The 20,548-nt window shown below is 32.8% G+C and overlaps 1 protein-coding gene across 2 annotated transcripts in view; it reads left to right on the top strand.

Moving 5' to 3' along the window:
* Positions 1-879: 879 nt before the first annotated feature.
* Positions 880-20,548, top strand: part of LOC143598128 (serine/threonine-protein kinase ATM-like) — a 34,166-nt gene continuing 14,497 nt past the window's right edge. The window contains exons 1-37 of one of the 2 annotated variants that reach the window (XM_077076426.1): positions 880-1,025; positions 1,108-1,216; positions 1,469-1,600; positions 2,057-2,218; positions 2,294-2,489; positions 3,130-3,286; positions 3,382-3,521; positions 3,906-3,993; positions 4,569-4,672; positions 4,910-5,008; positions 5,641-5,697; positions 6,129-6,213; positions 6,858-6,932; positions 7,108-7,149; positions 7,250-7,320; positions 7,772-7,820; positions 7,897-7,968; positions 8,694-8,849; positions 9,160-9,249; positions 12,127-12,314; positions 12,955-13,528; positions 13,599-13,670; positions 14,929-15,093; positions 15,212-15,385; positions 15,814-15,941; positions 16,209-16,365; positions 16,605-16,651; positions 17,234-17,297; positions 17,382-17,456; positions 17,526-17,645; positions 18,140-18,325; positions 19,135-19,256; positions 19,342-19,411; positions 19,501-19,628; positions 19,778-19,919; positions 20,013-20,153; positions 20,352-20,450. In XM_077076426.1, the coding sequence (XP_076932541.1) occupies positions 957-1,025; positions 1,108-1,216; positions 1,469-1,600; positions 2,057-2,218; positions 2,294-2,489; positions 3,130-3,286; positions 3,382-3,521; positions 3,906-3,993; positions 4,569-4,672; positions 4,910-5,008; positions 5,641-5,697; positions 6,129-6,213; positions 6,858-6,932; positions 7,108-7,149; positions 7,250-7,320; positions 7,772-7,820; positions 7,897-7,968; positions 8,694-8,849; positions 9,160-9,249; positions 12,127-12,314; positions 12,955-13,528; positions 13,599-13,670; positions 14,929-15,093; positions 15,212-15,385; positions 15,814-15,941; positions 16,209-16,365; positions 16,605-16,651; positions 17,234-17,297; positions 17,382-17,456; positions 17,526-17,645; positions 18,140-18,325; positions 19,135-19,256; positions 19,342-19,411; positions 19,501-19,628; positions 19,778-19,919; positions 20,013-20,153; positions 20,352-20,450 (4,605 nt within the window). In that variant the 5' untranslated portion in view covers positions 880-956. Of the gene's footprint in view, positions 1,026-1,107; positions 1,217-1,468; positions 1,601-2,056; positions 2,219-2,293; positions 2,490-3,129; positions 3,287-3,381; positions 3,522-3,905; positions 3,994-4,568; positions 4,673-4,909; positions 5,009-5,640; positions 5,698-6,128; positions 6,214-6,848; positions 6,933-7,107; positions 7,150-7,249; positions 7,321-7,771; positions 7,821-7,896; positions 7,969-8,693; positions 8,850-9,159; positions 9,250-12,126; positions 12,315-12,954; positions 13,529-13,598; positions 13,671-14,928; positions 15,094-15,211; positions 15,386-15,813; positions 15,942-16,208; positions 16,366-16,604; positions 16,652-17,233; positions 17,298-17,381; positions 17,457-17,525; positions 17,646-18,139; positions 18,326-19,134; positions 19,257-19,341; positions 19,412-19,500; positions 19,629-19,777; positions 19,920-20,012; positions 20,154-20,351; positions 20,451-20,548 lie in introns of both variants that reach the window. The other variant, XM_077076425.1, reaches the window with a different exon arrangement.

Below are 20,548 nucleotides of genomic sequence, written 5' to 3'. Positions count from 1 at the left end.
ATACAACCTATGGTCCCTGCTTTGAGATAAGTGGATCTCCATGTTCACAACCCCGCAGTCTACCAATTTACTTGCCCTCGTGGACCCATTACGTTACAAACGAAAAACTATTTGCTATGTCCGACACAACAACACTATATGAGTTTTGGGTCGTCACCAAACTGTTAGGATGTGTGTATCATATGAATTGGTTTAGCAGCAAAAAGGGGATAGTCTTCACTGAAACTCTTGTCTCTCTGACTAATTAAGTCTATCTGCCTTGTGGTTTTCTTAATTTTCACACATTCTTACTTTTCAGTTTATAATGTCCTAGATAAAAAACCTTTTGTTTATGCAAATTAAGTGCCAATCACTATCCAGGCAGTATGCATGTGCACAATCAAATCATCTATGTCCATCACTTTACCATTTTTACAATTCGTTGACCGACAACTTTGTGGCTTTAATTTGAGCATTTATTTCATCTCCTGATTAAATTTCAAATTTTAACTACTCAGCAATTAACACATGTTCAATCCTTTACGTTTATTAAAAATCATAAAACCCATAAACCTACTTTATTAATAAATATTTCACAAGACACAATGCATCCAATATATATACATACATCAATATTTAGTGTGCACTCTGCAAAAAAAAAAAAATCTAACCATATGCATAACGGCAGCACGTTCGCACTGATAACCCATTACATACCACATCATAAACCAATACGAAGGGATAATTTGCGCGAACCCACAGCAACGCGCTAACATTTTTGCTAGTATTATTAATTAATTAATTAATTAATATTAATATTAATTTGACCTTGGTTGTCCCTAAAGCTAAAACCCTCCTTTTTTTTTTGTTTTCATCTGATATCGTCTTCGTCTTCTGCTTCCCTCCCGCCACATAACCCCCTTAAAAACACTACTCAAACCAAACCCTAGCCACTCAATTCATCAATTATCAATGCGATGGTGACTTCCAGAGATGTACAGGAGATTGTCTTCAAGCTCTCATCCGATAAAGCCAAGCCTCGCGAAGTAATTAACTTCTTTCTATTCATTTCATTTCTTTATATTCACATCTCCTTATGTAATCGTTTATTGTCATTTTTTACTTCAGGAAGGGATTAAGTTGTTAAACACCTGGCTAGAAGGAGAGAGGTTGATCCAGTTTTGTCGTTATTTAGGCCGAAATACGTCCATGCTCAAACCGCATGAGGTACCTCACGGTAAGACCAACACATTGCCTATTTAACTGTCATTTGTGTATAAGATATCATCAGCATTGTACACTGCTAGTATCTAGGTATCGATTTGATTCACTAGATTATATTGATAAAAGTTTATTCAGTTATTTGTGTTGGATTTCTATTACTTCAATGCACACACTAGACGTATATTTGTGTTCTATGGATGGATGTATATGAGATCAATACAATACAATACATTGGGAGTTGAATGTGGATTTTGTTTTCTTGCAGCTGAAACATGGCCCTTTCTCGTTAAGTTGCTCACCAAAGCTATATCTTTGGAGGTACATGCAAGCAAGAAGCGTGTGCCAAAACTGGCGTTTGCTAAGACTCTTAGAATCGTGGTACAGCGAGCAGAAGACGGTATGTGCTTCACTATTTCGTTACTGTTGTGCTATATGTTTGTATACATCATTTGGCCTGATGTAGTTCCGCCATGATACTAGTATTTAATTTGTGTCTTTTCTTTTAAGTTAATATTCCGTGAAATCATTTACTTTCCAATCTCTGATAGCAGCAAGTTAGATAATTCACAATTGAAAAGATACATGTTGATAATGCCAGTCGATAAGGTCTTCATGTTACTTCTTTGATCACCCAACTGTTAATTCAGTAATACTCGAGGTTAATAAAATTACATCACAATTGAATCTAGATTGAGTGGAATTGAGAAACAAGTAAAATCTGAAGTGCAGTACTTTTAGTTTTATAAGATTTTTGCAGTAGTAGGATTAACATGTTTGGAATTGCAGTATTGCACCTTCTGTTATTAAGTGCTTTCCATATGGTAAAATCTTGTTTTGTTTGATGTATTGACAGGTAAAAGTTTGCATCTTCTATCTGTAGCAAAATTACTTTTTAATCATATATGGGAAATTTTGAAAGATGTTCCAAGCTTTCAATCAGAGTATGGATTTATTCTACGACATCTTTTAGCATTTAAACACCTTCAGTTTCACTTGAGGAAGCGTGTGTACTCTAGTGAGTACCTATATCTAATTTTAATAAATAAATATTTTCTTTAAACTCATCTCATCATTTACCATGATTTTCAAGGTCTGGTGCTTCTGTATATGGGAAAGGTTGAGATAAGCTTGAGTGAGCTCAGTTACGGACAATCAAATCCCAAAGAGGAAGTCTTTCGGTTGATCCTCACTCTACATTCACTTCTTGATAGTCCTCCTGGAGATTTTTCTGATGATCTTCGTGAAGGAATAACAAAAGGTTTTATTGAGATTTTCTCCACTTTAAGGTAAAAAAAAGGTATAAGGTATTTGATATTCTTTTCTCATAGGCTTGTAAACGAATCAGTGAACCTTTCATGAACCATTCGTTAGGAAGTATGTTTATGTTCATTCATTTAACAAACGGACATGAACAATTTTTTTGTTCAATAAGTTAGACGAACGGACATGAAAACACGTCTTGTTCGTTCATATTCTCTTATGTTTGTTCATTCATATGTGTTCTCATTCATTTACGTTCATTTATATTTGTTAATTTACGTCTGTTTTAGTTAATATATTCATATAAAGTTTTTAGTCATATTACAGTTTAGTCTAGTTTTAATAACGTTATAGGCTCAACACATTGTTGTTCACATTTGGTTTTAGTTCAGTTTTGTTTGTTCATTTATGTTCAACTATGTTCGTTTGTTTACATTCGTGAACCGGTTGTATATGCTGTTAATGAACAAACATAAATGAACACGAACGTTTATTTTCTTAAAAAACGAACACAAAAACCTCGCTCGTTAAAGTTCTCACGTTTGATTATTTGTTCGGCTAAGTTAATTGAACAAACACGAACATGCTCTGATCGTGTTTGTTTGGTTTGTTTACAAGCCTAACTTTATATTTATAACACAGAGCATGTGTTTGTTTTCTTATCAGGGATGAGGGGAAGGTTCTGAGGAAGCTGGTTGAGTGTATCAATACATATTTAATAAGGGATGGTCCAAATATGGGGAGTCAATCCTTAGAAATTCATGATGCTGTACATCAATTTCTTTTTTGTGTTTGGGTAACTACTCATGATCGTGGTCTGAAGGTGGTTTATTTTTTATTTTATAAACGCTTCGTATACAGTATAACATGTACATGCATGAAATAAGTCTATGATTCTCTTTTTTTTTTCTTTCACAGGACGCACTTGTTCTATACGCGAGGTTACAGTTAAAGCTGGCAAGAGGGGCCACTGATGGCAGTGTTTTGCTGGAGCAACTTTTGGATATAATAGGAAAGGAACTTGATCAAATTAACACATCTACTACCAGTTTGCCATGGTAGATTCTTTTTCTAAGTACTTTGTCATCATCGTCATCGTCATCGTCTTCGTCTTCGTCTTCGTCTTCGTCGTCGTCGTCGTCGTTACTAGATGTGGCAAAATGGGCGGGTCGGTTGGACCCACAGCATTGCTGTCACTTTATTATTGTTTTTTTAAAAAGTAGTTATTAACTGTTAAAAATGCCATGAAAGCTCTGTTACTAGGATAATAATCTTTTTAATCTGAATATAGCAAATTAGAGGCTGTAAGTGTCTAAATGCATTACGGTCTATGGGTCAGTTTTGACATGTTCCAGTTTGAAGTAAATTTGACCCAATGAATGAAATTGCCAACTTTAGTTTTTACTGAAGTATTTATGGTTAAGTTAATGCAATTTATGCAGGAATGATACAACCAGGGATGATAAGCGAGGCACCTTGACAAACTCACAATCTAGTTTGCTGGAGCTTGCAGCTGCTGTCTTTTGTCGGGTCAGTAATCAATTATTTTATAAAACTTCTAGTTTTTAAAGTTGCTTATTTTCTATGTTTGAAATGCAAAGTCCCTAGAAGTTCTTATCCAGATCTGCAAATATTTGTTTGGGTCATCAATCACGAAGTTATTGATTCTAGTTGATGCTTTTCTTTTATTTTTATACTACTACCGAAATATTGTTTATATCCAATAGCTAATTGCATAAAAAGGTAACCGCATGTTTTAGGCTACAAAAGTTAATGCTATCTGACCTGGTGGTCATAATAAACATGGCCGTTGTCCTGTCTGAAACTTGTTATCTTAGGTAAATAAAACTAAACTTTTGAAACTTCAATGTTTTCTACCATTTAAAATAGGTTAGTCAAACAAAACAAAAATCAGACCTAAGCTGGTTATCTTTTATGCAGTTAGTCCCATCTGAAAGTATTTTTTTTATAGGGTCTGATCTTGTGATGGGATTTGGAGTCTTATAAGTTTAATATTAATGCACCTCTTATTTCAATTTCCAAATATGGTTACACGTACACCAGTAAAAACTTTATAAAAGTGATATGTGCTTTAACCTTTTCAGGCATGCCTTTTCTCATGTAAAGCTGCTGGAGCTGATAAACGATCCAGAAGGGAAAATGCTGTTGTTTATCTGCACGAACAAATCATTAAAGGAAAATGGTCCTGGTAAGGTCATTTGCTCTATGGGTTGCTTTTCTTTGTGGATTTACCTTTTTCTTTATTCAGGGCTGACACGAAGGTCAATTAACCACTGACCTTATCAGTATGTTGATGGGCTTATGAGAAAAGTGTACAATGACATATGTTATTACTTAAAGTGGTCAATTGTCTTATTTTGTGTTGTATTTTTTTTATAGTAATATAAGCCCATTAAAACAGTTTGTGATTCTGCTTGTATGGCAGGAATGCAGCATTTTGCTTCCTTGTTCACAATTACTCTAGTCGTGTTAAGCACGATCATTTACTCTACTGGTTTGAAGGATTATCTACTAACTTTGAGAGGTAAATCTGCATACTGGTTATTCCTAATTTGCTGTATTGTCTTATCCTTTATTTGACCAAACCAAATTGCATCTGTATGAACATCTATACTTAGAAGGTATATAATCTGCATTGGCAGTGCTAATGTTCATTTAGAGGTTCTGAAGGTCAATACTATAATTGCGCAGAGTCTATATATTATCACATTATCTTAATGTGTCTGTATAAGTGCATTTATTTACTGCCTTTTATTGTATAAAGGGCATACCCGGTGCACTAGGCCGCCATGTATGCGCAGGGTCCGGGTAGGGCCCGGATCGCTTCGCGATCTGATGTACGACGCAGCCTTACCTTACACTTTTTTGTGCAAGAGGCTGTTTCCATGGCTTGAATCCGTGACCTCTAGGTCACAAAGCAGCAACCTTACCAGTTGCTTCGAGGGCCGTCCTCCTGAGTATAATGACAATTTTAGCACATAAGGAGATGAAGCTAGTAATTTTGCTTCTGACATAAGTTGCAGCATTATCTTTTTGTATGTCTCAAAATTGCACTCTTATTGTGCTATTGCTACTTCATATCTGAGCTTTCATGCACTTTTGCAGGTAATCTAAAATACATATTGCTTGTATCTTAACTTTTTTGGTTTGTTACAGAATAATGAATGCTGCAACTATGGAACATGCTTATGATAACCTATTGTGGACCCTACGGTATTCCCTTCTTTCTAACTCTGTGGTTGCTTTAGATGACTGAACAGCTTGAATCATATACACACGTCACAGATCCTAATACATTCTAAGCTTTTGATTCTCTACAGTCTTGTTTTTAACTCTTATCGGCAGTGTGTAGAAATATGTCCAGATCGACAAAATCCAGAACAACAGGGCCAAGACCGGACTAAATTAAATCGAACAAATACAAATATATTTGGTTCGGTTTTGGTTCTAGGGTTTTTGGAAAACGGGTGGCTGGCTATGGCATATATTCAAAATATGGTTATAGATAATTTTAGTTACTTGTTTATAAACTTTTAAACTATAAAACCCAATTTTGTATCTGGTTTTGTTGCAAACTTGCAATGAGCACCTCTAGCCCTTATTGTTTTCTATTCTCTCTTAAATCTACTTTTTTGCATTTCTAGGAGTCTTCAAGGACTATCATCGGTACTGCTGAGTCCTGTATATGGAGTAGATTGCTCAGGAAAAGTGGCATCTACCAACAATCAGGTGTGGTGTAGCTTCTTTCTGTGTCATTTAAGAAATTAGATTAGTATTGAATTAACATGTTTCACTTAATCATATTTGACATGCTAATTATTCATAAAAGAAACATTCTTTTGGACACAAGATGTTTTGGGTCAATTCTACCCGCACAGACCAATAGACATCCGATTTGACCTGTTAGCCAACTGCCCATTATGTTACCGATACGTACTATGTCGGGTCACTGTCTAACTTTGTCTTTTAATCATTAACATCTTCCTGTGCTATTTGGGTTGATTTAACTGAATCCAGAAATGAAAATCTTGTGTTGTGTCAGTTAAGTGCCTTTTTCAACCTCTTTTCTAATATCTTCTACTTCATGATCCTAATGATTTTCTGTTAGATTAATTGCAATGTTTCTGTTTCAAGTTTCAACAATAAAGTTTTCAGCTGACATAATTCCATCTTTTTCTATAAGTTTTAGATCCCATATACCATTTTTTTGTTTGTTTCTTTTCTCTTTATTATACACTGTGTAATCTTCATCCATAGGTGTTTTGTAAAAGTTAATGGTGCGTTTTATTGAAGCTTTGGAACACAATATATTGCTCATGTTTTTTTTCTTCTTCCAGTCTTTAATGATTAACTAAGTTTTGTAGAATTCTCAGTTGTACAGCGGTTGGCATATGATATGGAACACTCTACTACGTAGTTTACCAATGTTCAATAATGTTGCATCACTTGTAAGTGTTTCAAGTGTTTGCTTTTATTTAATGATGCCATCACTTTCTTTATCTGATGATGACAATAATATTACCCCATTGAATATATTTATCATTATTGAAAGATATTATATTTATTTTGATGCTGGTATTGTGCTACAAGGCCTTGTTACCTTTTTATTTCTGATTTTTTTAGGCAGATGCTGCTCTTATACTTCTTGGAAATATTAACTTGAGTGTGAGTATTTTGTCTGATGAACTTCCATTTTTTATTTCTTTTATTAATTTTTTCGTCTATGATTTTTATGTTATTTTTGGAGCTTACTGTTTTCTCTCAGGACTCAATGAACAAGTTTATTGTAGCTAATGATGCATGGGACCTACACTTGTTTAAAAGTTCTCCATCGGTGTAAGTTATTCATTTGTGGACCTAGCTATGCTTCTTTTTGTTTGTGTAACCATATGCTCATTTTTTACCAATATTTTTATTTTTCAAAGAAACGCTCTGTTTTATTCAGCATTTTATATCTTTAGTGCTTGCATTGTAATTGCAAGCAATATTTATGCAGTAATGTCTTGTGTTCAGTCTTCATCATAGTTGTTGACGTGTGGGTATCTACAGTATGTGCACTTGCTTGTTATTGATTCTCAAATTTCTATGGTTTATTAACTTCTGATTTCTATAAATTCATAAATATATGGTTCAAGTTTGACTATTTTTAAGCTTTGGCATTGTTACAGTATTGATTCATTTTGAAGTTGAAATTTTACTTTAGTCATTAGCTTTTTGATGCCTATGGAAATCACCCTGTTTCTTTATCAATTATCATGTTCTCATTTGTGTTTTTGATGGTAATCAGGTCTCTTTTACGTTTCATATCTGGATATTTTTCAAAGAAAGGATCCCATGTAAGTGGTTCAGGCTAGTTGCTTTAAGATACTTATAATAGATATTCAATCTTACTGCCTTTTGTATGTTGTGTAGGGTGACATACGGGATGTTTTACATGTAAGAAAAAATCTCTTAAGAACAGTTATGGGCTTGCTTACCTGGAAGGTTTGTTTCTTTCTAAATAATGTGCAGTTTAGTTTTTTGTGTATCTGTTATTTGCTTCTTGTTTATATTTTATAAGCTAAGAATTTTGTACTGAATGCTGATTTTGTTCTATTAACTAAAATGATAAAAATCATTTTATAAAATGCTTACATTATTTTCTAAACTTTTACCATTATTTGTACAGTTTACACAGTGGACACTTTTTATTTATTCTGAAGTCTGAACTTATTTGATTTCATTCAATCAATCAATCAATCATACCCAGTAAAGTCCCACCAATAGCATAGCTATAAGTAGGGTCCGGGGAGGGTGGGATGTAGGCACACCGTACCCCTATCCTCATGGATAAAGAGGTGGCTTCCAGAGAGATCCTCAGCTCTAAAGTACATATGTATGTATGTATGTATTTGATTTATATCTCAAAATTTTTTTTGAGCTTTAGAAGCAGGTCTTACACGTTAACCTTATACGATTTACAGTTGTGATACCCATAAAATGATTTTCATTTTTATTAAGAACTTTTTAGAAAGCAATCATGTGATGCTTTGTGACAACTGACAAGGACTCGAGGCTAAATAGTAAATCCTAAAACTTTAGTGTTGCAGTGTGTTTATAAGCTGCTGTTGGATGAACATATTGTACACCAATCTGTGGTTTAATTTACATTAATCCATAAAAAAATATAAAGACTATTTATGATTGATTACTGGCACCATTTTATTCAGGAACATTTGATTTTCAACGAGCATATGGTTGTATTGTTGCCTGCGGCTGTATTCTCCCTCTGTGCTGGTTCTGCTTGTTTTGCACATTGTGATAAAGGATCTCCTTTGGCTCATCTTCTCGTAGACATCCCTGTAACCACTGATGACAGCCCAGAGGTATATTGATCTTTTTTCATCTTGCATGCTGATATATGTTGAAATTTTCTTTCCATATCATCAAAATTACATGATTATCTAGATATTTTTTAAATATATCTCAATAAATATGTTTAGTTAAACTATGAATATGAACCAGCGATAGAATAGTCGATAAAAATTTTATATAGTTTGTTTTCAAACGTTTAACACCTGTATATTTACCCGCATCTGTTCATTAATTTTACAGTTTAGTATTAACAGTTTTCTTATAATCTTATAGCGTTTGACTACTTTGACCAGCAAATCTGAACATTCAGCTCTTTTATAGATTCAAAAACTGGAGCAGGAAAGTTCACATGATTTGTTTGATTGCTCTGTGGCAGTGCTTGCTGAAATTTGTCTTGATTCTCATGCAGAGGTTATATTCTTTCGTTTAATCATACTCTTCTTTTACATAAATGCGTTTACCTGGTGGGCCCAGAGAAATGTTTCTTTGGCTGTGTCGGCACCTAATAATAGTAGAGGCGACAGTTTTAAACCTATCTACCTTGAAACTAGTTTAACTAGTCAAATGAGTAAACTTTAAACTTTGGTCAAAAATAAATTGGGTGAAAAAGGTTGGACAGGCTACTAGTAATCTGAATAGTGTTTTTAAGTTCCTACAACATTTTAAGTTGTTTATTCATAACAACTAGTTGAGTGCTTGCGCGATGCTGCGGCGTCAGCAATTTGCAACGCTATACTCGTTTATGTTGATTTATCAATCATCTCGTGATATATTTTATAGTACTTTTGTTAGTTTTGTTATTCGTGCAATATGTTACAACTGTTCATAATATTATTTGTTTATTAGTTATTAAAGATATTAAGTTAATAGCATGAATGTGGTATATATATTCCATAAGCATTACATGGCTGTCACATAAAAAAGTTTTAAGTGGTCCACCACTCCTGCATTATATATGGTATAGATATGTAAATTTACAAATACTTAAAAAAAGTTGTCCTATTTGAAAAATCAAAGATCATTGAGCGCAAATATTTCAAGTTAAATTAGTCATTCCCACTTATTAGATTGAGTGGTAAGGTGTTTAATATGTGAAATATAAGGTAAATGATTCAAACCCTGTATAATGCAATATTTTCAAACAAATTAAAAAATCAACTTAAATAAAGATGAAATTATTCTAGTAATTTTAGTTTTGGTGTTAAAGGAATGACATATTTGTATTGGGATAACACATTTATTAGAAGCATTTTTGGTTATTTAAGTATTTAACAAAATTTTAACTTTTACCTTTTTCTTCATTCAATTTTTCTCTCTCTTCATTTATATAATAACCTATTAACATCACAACGGAATCCATAACAAATCATAGATAGTTTGGGCTCATAGTAGTCAATTAAGTTAAAACGAATTTGTAGTTCAAAAAGAAAAAAATTTCAATGAAAAAAAAACCCTTAGAACTTCAATTTGGCTATCATACAATTCGAGCTAGCTAAAGTGGATTTAATAGGCTACCTTTTTAAACAGATTTAAGTGAGACACTTCACTCTCTTATGTTATATGACTTAGTATAACCAGTAACTCTACATAAATTTTTCTTCTTTCCCTTGTGACCATTACATATGAGAATAAGATGTAGTTTAACGTAAATTTATGTAACATGTGATTTTATAGTGGTTATATGTGTTAAAAGTTGTTATATGACTTTTACGTGTTAAGTTTTTAACGTTGTTTTTAGATGTTTTTTTTACTCATTTTGTCAACATAACTTCTCATTTTATGTTTGTTAAAGATCAGCATACAAAGTAAAACTTAATATAAGTGGCATGCATTTATAACATAGTTTTAAGTAACCATATCAAAGTGGCACGTTATATATTTAGAGCTCGATTTTCTTAATATCTCCAAGTTTGAGCTTATTTTTTTATGTTTGAACTTGAGTTAAGACTCGTCTCAGACAAACTTGAGCCATGTTCGAGTTCAGTTCAGTTCCTTGATAGAAGTTTAACATGTTTACAATAGTTAAAAACTTATATAAGATTAATGCTAATATTTCTTTATATAATCTAATGAAAATAAGTTTCACTTGATGTTAAAACATATTATAGGTGCAAAGGATGTACGTAATTACGAAAAAAAAAGATTTTATGTTGATAATTTTGATAATGAAATAAAAAGTCAATAATTTGTTTCAAACTTATATTTAAACATATTATAATAATTGCATTAAATGTCATGCTAAAAATGAAAAATAAACAAAACCAATTCACATTTATTATGTGGTTTATTTGTTATAAGGATTAACGACGCATAAATATTAAGTTAAGGCACTAAATCTTGTAGTTTGAATGGTGGTATAATTGGAAGGACTTGTTTTGTAATTTTATATTTGAGGTATAGTAAAAAGAGAACATGGGTTGTATGTGTAACATGTTATAGGTTCATAATTGCATCATTTGCTTGTACATTAATGCTCTATTAACTTGTACATTATAGACTACACATAGTTGTTGAAATTTTTTTATACCAAAACATTGACAAAAATAAGCGCGTCACAACGGTAAATTCGTTTTTTTTCTAAATATAATATATTAGAAGATATAGAAGAAATAAAAATTATATATAAACTTGTCAAATAAATGGGTAAAGATAAGGGGGTTTATATGTAACTATACTACAAAATTAACATAATTTGATTGAAGTAAAAGGACCATATTTGTAACTATATTTGAATGAAATAATGTTAACCGTTCATGAAGTTACAAAAGACCATATTACCCCTAAAACTTCATAATTTTATGCATTGTGTGTTGTACAATTAGCAACAAATCTTATACCTCTTAAAAATTAAGAGGTCCTTGACTCCATTATATATAGTAGAGATTGTGTTAGCATTTCAATAGTATAGTCTTGTAATCATTATTAATACATTAGTTATTAATAGATTTTAATAAAAAAGGGACAGAGGAATTTGCTGGTCATAATCATGTTTAATACATTATTTATTAATAGAATATAATTAAACAGGTGCGGAAGAATATTTGCTGGTCAACTCAACCTGATCCACTTTTAACCTGCATTAAAAATTTACCAGTATGACCCAAACCTGCTTTGATCCAGTGTGATTAAGTGTGTACATTTCAAATCGCCTTATCATTAATAAAGTAGATCATCATATTTGTAATATTGAAAGTTCAATAAAAGGGGCACAAAACTGTCTTTGCGTGACCCAACCCGCCAACATGCTCATTTGCCACCTTAAATGTATTTACCAATACTATTTTTCAGGTAGCACAATCTTCATTTTACCAGCAGGCGCGCCTTCCTCGTCATTTGAGGGACTCACTGCTTCATGAAACGGAGCTCAACATTCTTGAAGTTATCAAAAGTAAAGAGATTGAAAAAATGGTCCTTTCAGATGTTTTCTTCATTTGTGCTCTATTGTCTAATTTTCTATATGGTTCATATGCTTTAAGGTATGTTCCGACCTTTATGTTTGTAAGCTTTCTTTCATTTACGCTCGTTTATGTCCGTTCGTTTACGTTCACTTTTGTTCATTTGTGTACCTTTTTTAGGTTCGCTCGTTTACGCTTGTTCATATATTCATTTAAATTTTTGTGTCCATCACAAATTAGTCTAGTTTTATGTAATTAAATTATCACCCATTTTAATTTAGTCTAGTTTTTATTATTTTTTAAGCCAATAGATTGACATTCACGTTTACTTTTGATTGGTGTGCCTTCATATGCTCAGTTATGTTAGTTCGTCTGTGTTTGTTTGCGTTCGTGAACCGTTCGTTTATACTATTAACAAACATAATTCATAAACAAACACTGAACACACCCATTCTCTTAAAGAATGAGCACTAATAAGAAAACCTTGTTCGTTTAGTTGTTCATGTTCGGTAATTTGTTCGATTAAATTTAAATGAACAAACATGAACATCTAGTTCGTTTTCGTTTGGTTCATTTACAAGCCTACAAATGGATAAACTTAGTAAAATAGCTTAAAAGGGGAACTGGTCAAATGGGTCAAACGGGCTGAAAGTTTACCAAAATATTGTTTTAATAGACACACCCCATTAATCTTCATATTTTGTGGTGTTCACTTTGTCAGATTGAAAGAACAAAAAGCGTCTTTCTTCAATGAAACTGGTCAATATATTCTACAAATGCTGAGTCATGCTGTTTCCCTTATTGAAAAATACTCCAGTGAGATACGATCGGGTTGTGTTGGCTCAAATGTTGGTCTTGATAGCATGGACTCTCTATCAACTTCCTTAAAGAGTTTTATAAGCTCACCACTCTTTACCTGTCAAGAGTGTGATTCCACATTGTATGATTCTATTATCCAATCAATCATGAGACTTTTGAAGGCTTTGACTAAACTTTATGAAGGGTTTTTTGATGACACAAATAATCTTCAGTCTGATTGGCCAAATCCAGATATTTTTGATCAGCAATCTCACTCGTTAAAGGGCGATAAAACAATGGTTTTTGACATGGATTTGGATGCAAATGATGATTATAATGATGTTGATATTATTCGTAGCGGAGAGAATTCCCTAGCGTCTCCTACACTAAACTTGAAGCTGAATATTATATCTTTGGTCTCAAGCTTTTTCTCGATTCTTCCGGTTGCCTCATGGGATGCTTTGTTCAACTTGATGCTGATAGAAAGCGATCAAAGGGTAAATTTGTAAATTAATATTTGGGTTTTTTTCTTATACATGATCTAATATTCAGTTTTTTATTGTATAGCTGATGGAATGCCTTCTGCTTAACCTTTGTCAACATCCTTGCTGGTCATCTTGTCAAGGGTTTTCTGACATGGTACGCTTGATGATATCAGTTTATTTGATTCGGTTTTCAATTTCTTTTCGACCTAGCTGATTACAGAACCGATGTGAATTAGAAATGTGTCTGATCGAACCGAATCAAATTGATTAAACCGATTCATTCGGTTCGGTTATCCGATCAAAGCGGTTATTATCCAGTTTGTTCAATTGAATTGGGTTAGGTTATCTGGATAAGAAAAATTTGTGGAACAGATAATGCAACCCAAAATTGACTTCACAACTCGGATACAGTTAGGGACCGAAAACCGAGGTCACAATTCGGTTCATTTGTTTACGTATACGGTTCGTTTTTGATTTTTTTCGGTTTTATTTGTAAACCCCTTCTAGAAATAGCATTTTTTGATTTATATCCTTATGAGAGGATTAGACATGATTTAATAGATATGCACCTCTCAGAGGACATGGTTGAGGATAGAAATTCTTGGAGACGTAGGATTAAGGTTAAAGACCTCTAGGGCAACACATAGTTTCTAGTTAGAAACGTATTTTAGGGGTTTTCTTCCCCCTTTTGTTTTGTGTCGCTTTGTTTATTTATTTATTTTTTTGGTCATATCTTCTTCCTTCTTGTAATTCAATCGAATGTAATATGTTTAAGTATTCAACTATTTATTTGCAAGGTATAAATGATAATACTATTATAATATTTTATTTTTACTTAGTTTTCTAGTATTTTAGTATTCAACAATATTATCAATATTTCCATGAATCTGTTTAATACTAGACCACTATAATTAGCATTTCTATAATATATTTATTATTTATTTATTTTTGCTATTTAGGGGTCTAGTGCTACATTTTTGTTTTTCTTTCATACGGCCCGCACACCATACATATACTCTTAGAGCCGGGGGTCTCTCTGGAAGCAACCTCTCTATTCTTTGGATAGAGGTACGGTTGTCTACATCCCACTCCCCAGACCCTGTTAATAGCTTTGCTATTGGTGGGATTTTTACTGGGTATGATTGTTGTTGTTTACTTATGAATGGGTCAATTTGGATTATGACACACTTATCTATAGCAAGTTTAGAAGTTGTGGACAAAAGAGTCAAACCGACCCTACTCTTTGAGACATATAAAAGATTACCCGTTTTGATCTGCTACATCACCTGCCTTAACCCCTCACTGCCACCCGTACTGATTCTGTATGCCTGTGAGCGAGGATAGTAAAAAGCTTGTGACTTCTGTCCATAAAATATACACATGTCAACATTTTTATTAATGCGGGTTTGCAGGTTTCAGCACTGGACAAAATGGTTGATATGTTTTTTGATATGAAGCTTCATCCTACTAAGATACTAGCTGTTATCTGTGGCTTGTTACAAATATTGACGTCTTTAAATAAAGTTCAGAAGGAAAAAGAAGCTACTGATTCTATTAATTCAGGATTATCTGAACAGGTTTTTTGCACAAACTTACATCATTAACATTCAAATAGACTAAATGTATAACTGATTAATTCCTGAATCTACAGGTTGCCTTCCTAACTGCTTTTCTACAATTTTTAATATTTTACAGGATGCATCACGAGTTTCCTTGGAGTTAATTCTAGAAAATGATTCTCAGAGTTTGGTACCATTGGGTGACCTTGTTAACAAAATCGCAGAAAATGATCAATTCGATTGGTGTGGCCGTGTTAAGCTCATTGACTGCATATGTGATTTTGTGTCACTTAATCCTCAAATTGGCCAGGTACTTATGGTTATCCTGCTGTCTTAAATATGGATTTTCCCTTTTGGTACCTTATGGGGATTTGATGTTTTGATTCATGTAGTCTTTTGTGGGTATAGGTGGGATTTGAGGTGACAAAATGGGCGGATTGGATATTGGGTCAAATGGGTTTTGGTTGAAGCATTTTGCTACTAAGTACACTTTTGTCAAAGTTTTTTAAGTCTTCTACAAATAACTGGAGTCAAATATGATTACAAAAGCATAATATTTCATTAATGATGTCTGAGGTTTAGTGCATTGAAAATACGTTATTTTTTTTTGTTTGATCCATTATTTGACCTGTTAAATACAACAGAATCTGGTGTCATTCCTTTCTGTTTAAAAATTTCAACTTATTATTTATTATTAGCGCCATAACTATTTGTGCTATATGTATGTGTTTTAATTAGACCATGATCGAGAAGCTGCTACTGATGCTCAGAGATCCTGACTTTCGTGTTCGGTTTTCTTTAGCAAGAAGAATTGGTGTTCTTTTCCAAACATGGGATGGCCATGACGAGCTCTTCCAAGATATACTGTATGATGCTAAATATATATTTTTTCATATTTTATTTTGCAAATTTCATGTTAGAATGCTTGCATTAATTTGGAAACTTTGAGGCAGTACACAATTGGGTGATCTTAATTGCATTGCTTTAGAGTATGTTTGCAATTAGAAAAAAAGATTTTAGCAGCAAAACGAGCCTAGATGTTGAATACATTGCATACAGTTGTTATAGTTATGGAATTTGTTTCATGCAGTAGCTACATGTTTACATCACAAATTGCATTTCTTCATGTTTAGGTCGAATTTTAGCGTGAAATTGGTGGTGCTATTTAAGGATAAGCTTGTTAAAGCAAATGAAGTTTTAGCTGCCGGTCATCAACCACAACCTGTGATGGAAACCATCATCGTTACCCTTGGGCATGTTGCCCTGCATAGTGAGAAAATTGAGTTGGAGGTAATTTTCTTTTATTTAAGTAGAAAGAATTATTAAGAGAACTATGATACATTAAAAAACACTAGGAATAACTTGATGCCATGTCTCAAGATGGGGTGGTTTTTGCTAGTCGTGTTTATAAATGAACATAATTGTGATCCTGCATGCAGTCCTTAAGTTCTTTTAACTGATTTTTTTATCCTTAGGATGTGGTCAAGGGTGCTTCTGTTGACTTTATTAATTTGTGATCCTGCATGCAGGCTGTTTTTATGATCTGTGTTGTTGCTGCAATTGACTCTTCTCAGAGGTATTATTTTTCCACCATTACTTTATATCTTGGAGTAATTTCAATGTTTTTTTTGCCCTATAAGTATAAACATACCAAACGTTTAGTGAACCATTTGTATGTTAGGCGTTCGTTTATGCTCGCTTATTTAATAAACGAACGAACATGGACACATGTCTTGTTCGTTCGTTTATTTTCGTGAACGCTTGGCTATGTTTGTTCTTATTTTTTTGGCTTACGTTCACTTATTTTCGTGAACAATTTAGTCTAGTTTTAACAATCCTTTAGGCCCAACACATTGTTGTTCACATTTACTTATAATTGGTTTTAGCTCTGTATTGCCTGTTCATCTATATACAATTATGTTCGTACGTTTATGTTGCTAATGAACACAAACACTATCATTTTCTTAACGAACAAACCGGAACAAGAAAACCCTGTTCATTTAATTGTTCGTGTTTGATAATTTTTTTGGTTTAAGTTAATTGAACGAACACGAACATGCTGTGTTCTTCTTCATTCGGTTTCTTTTGCACACCTAATGTTTTTTCATTTGGAATGGCTTTATTTCTATGTTTTTAATCTTAAATGGTTTTTCTATAGGGAGCTGGTTGGTGCAGTACTTGATAATCTATCTCAAAAACTACACTACAGCTCCAGATCAGAGGTAATTTTGACAGTTTTTTTTACTCGTTTATTAACTGCATTTAAACATTGGGACGCTTAGATTTTATTTTTACATTTTCTGCAGTACATTGGAGAACTTATGGCACCAATTATTTTCTTTTGGGTCCAATGTGGTGTGAGCTTAGCTGCACTAGTTGAGGTATTATTATTACAACTACTTCATTAAAAGCATTATTGAGTTTACAAGTAATCTCATTTAATTTTACAGACACGTGAACTTTTCGTTCTCAATGTGGAAGCTAGTAATTTCATTCAGTATATATCTCATTGGCTCCTTCCAGCTTTGATTTTGTATAATGACATTTCCAGCTTGAACTGGGTTGCCAAGGTAGGATTTCTCAACTTAATTTATATTTGCTCTTTTCAGATGCTGTTGACATATATTTTTTATATTTATTTTTTTGTCGTTTTTGCATTTAAATTATCTTAAGACATGACTCACTCAATAAAAAATATATTATTTTTTTAGGTAAATATCTTATTAAGCAAGTATTAACATTATAGTAGTTTATCATATTTAAAAATTTCATATGTATAAGATTGCTTCTAGTAAATATATATTTTAATTAAGATATGAACTTTTTAGCTGAAGAAAAAGAAGTTGAAATAAAGCAATAGATTAAGAGTTCTCAAACTAGATTATATTGTATTATTGTAAGTATTTGTCGAGCCAAGTTAGGCAATTAAGTATTCAGACATGAAGAGCAATTTGAATACATCATGTTACTGAAAATATCTGAAGCCTTCATACTAATGGTTTATAAATTCAACAGTTGAATAATGTTTGTATTTTGTTTGAGTTGACTTTCTTTCTGCTTGCAGGTTGCGGGTCAACCTTCTGCATCTCTTATTAGGAGTCACTTTGTAGCTATCTTTTCCATATGTATAGCATTGCATTGTAGTAAAAGGCCTGGGTGGGAATCTGGTGCATCTGTTCTTCAGAGTACAATGTTAAGTATCTCTGGGATATCTGAAAACGAGCGTGACGTGCTTATCAAGAAACACATGGTTAGTTTGCTACTTTACTTTTGATTACAGTTTTTAATAGGTTTGCTGTTGTATATGGAGCAATTTTATTTCATTATCCAACTGAACCATTCAGCGGGAAGTTTGTTTATCTGATAAATGAACATTTATGTTTTCTCGTTTGAACTCATTTATTTTTGTTCTTTTACTTATGTTTATGCTTGCTAGTTTAAGTTCGTTAGTATATTCACTTTAAATTATTTAGGCCCATTAGAAGTTACTAGTTCAGTTAACCTTTTAGGCTGGACACATTGTTGGTCACATTATTCATAATTAACTTGCTTATGTTCGTTCATCTATGTTCAGTTATGTTCATTCGTTTACATTCGTGAACCGTTGTTTTATGCTTTTATCAAACGAACATACACGAACACATTCATTTTCGTGACGAACCAGCACAAACGAGAAAACTCTTTTCTTTTAGTTATTCGTGTTCGATTGTTTGTTCGGTTAAAGTTAAATGAGCGAACAAGAACATGCTCCCTTCGTGTTTGGTTGGCTTTTTTACATGCCTATCAACAATAATATAACTTTCTGATCCATTTTGACCTGTTTTCTTTATGTTATTATTCTTCAATTATGACTTGATTCGTTTTAGATACATTTATTTGGGTAAAGCAAAAAATGAAAGTCTTATTTAAATACCATCTTAAAAAGTTTTATTTTACCCACCTTTTGACCTATTTTCTTAATAAAATCTCAACTAATTTTTTAGTATTATTTATGCACATACAGGACATTTATAACTTTTTTGATAGTAAGTTGTAACACCAACTGTTATTGAATTGCAGGTTTCTATTGTCAGTCACATACTATCACTCGCTTCTCGGTTATCAGAACCTGCATTACCTTTCTTTTCCAAGGATACAATTCAACGTGCTATTCAAACAGTTGTTGATGGTTTCTTGAACATGTAACAGTTGCAAATGTTTATTTATGCTTTACAATATCAAATTATTAGTTTATGCTGCCTAACCATTATCTATGCTGTTTTGTAGGGAGGAATCTCCTTCTAGCATAGTTGTAGTTGACAAAATTAACATTTTTCGCCCTGATAGAGTGTTTATGGTGATACTCTTGTTGATATCATATTAATTAACGTTTTTCGTGATTATTTTTATAATTTACTTAACCACAATTATCTTCTTGTTTTGCAGTTCATACTTGAAATTCATCAAAAAGTTACCACTTCTACTCACCATAGGCACAGATGTAATAGGTTGTCTGGGATCGAGGTGCTTGTTAATGTTCTTGGGCATAGAGCTGCAACACCAAGCACATCCAAGTGAGTTTAGACATCTTTTTTGCATGGGTCGGTTTTGGGCTCTTATTGTAAGAACGAAGTTTATGGTCGATTTAAAGTGAACTAAAAACATGTTTCAATTCAAGCCCGCTTTGATCATTACTCTGAAAAACTGCTTTATGATTATGCAGTTATGTTTTCAACTTGGTGGGTCAATTCATTGATTGCGGGCCTTTGAAAGATCAGTGTTGTCAGATTATAAATGTATTACTCGGAACTATTAAGATTAACCAATCCAAATATGGTATTGATGTTCTGGGTGAACAACTTCAGGTTCATATCTTAAGATCTTGTTTTCCTACCTGATTTTCTATACTGGTTGTTACTAATCATCATTTTCTAACTTATCATATTTTTTATTTGCAGTTTCTGGTATCTAAGTTAGTCGAGTGTTGCATTCCTTCAAAATCTGATATAAAGAATTCTCTCACTCAACCGTCCGAGGCTTTGTTACTGCTTGATCAGCTTGTTATGGATTCTGATCCATCTCTTCATAAGCATATCAAAGTAAGTTAGTTTAGTTGGGACTAAACAGGCTTGTTTAGTCCAGCTTGAAATCATATAAAGTTGGTTTGTTTAAGGTGGCTGCAAAACTACGCTAATACTACAAGAATCTGTTTTGTTTTTTTATAAAATGAATTAGAAGGTTCTGCCCATGTGGCCTGTTTCCACTTTAGCTAATTTTTACGAATTTATCTTATTCAGGAACTCGGGCCGTTTCCTGAATTGGATACATTTGATAAAATACGAGTGTTTCACCTTGAACTTTGCATAGATTACTCTGCAAGAGATCATTTATTAGAGGTATTGTCTCGTTTATTTCTTTTGATTAATTTTAATTAGTTGTGACTGTTCCCTGCAGTATTTATTTCCCAAAGTTTTTTCCTGTCTTAATGTTTTTG

This window comes from Bidens hawaiensis, unplaced genomic scaffold (assembly GCF_021521415.1).
Source record: "Bidens hawaiensis isolate Kalapana, Puna unplaced genomic scaffold, B.hawaiensis_p1.1 tig00049671_1, whole genome shotgun sequence".
NCBI classification, from domain to species: domain Eukaryota; kingdom Viridiplantae; phylum Streptophyta; class Magnoliopsida; order Asterales; family Asteraceae; genus Bidens; species Bidens hawaiensis.
The sequence above is the reverse complement of the archived record's forward strand: the minus strand, read 5'-3'. Positions and strand labels throughout refer to the sequence as shown.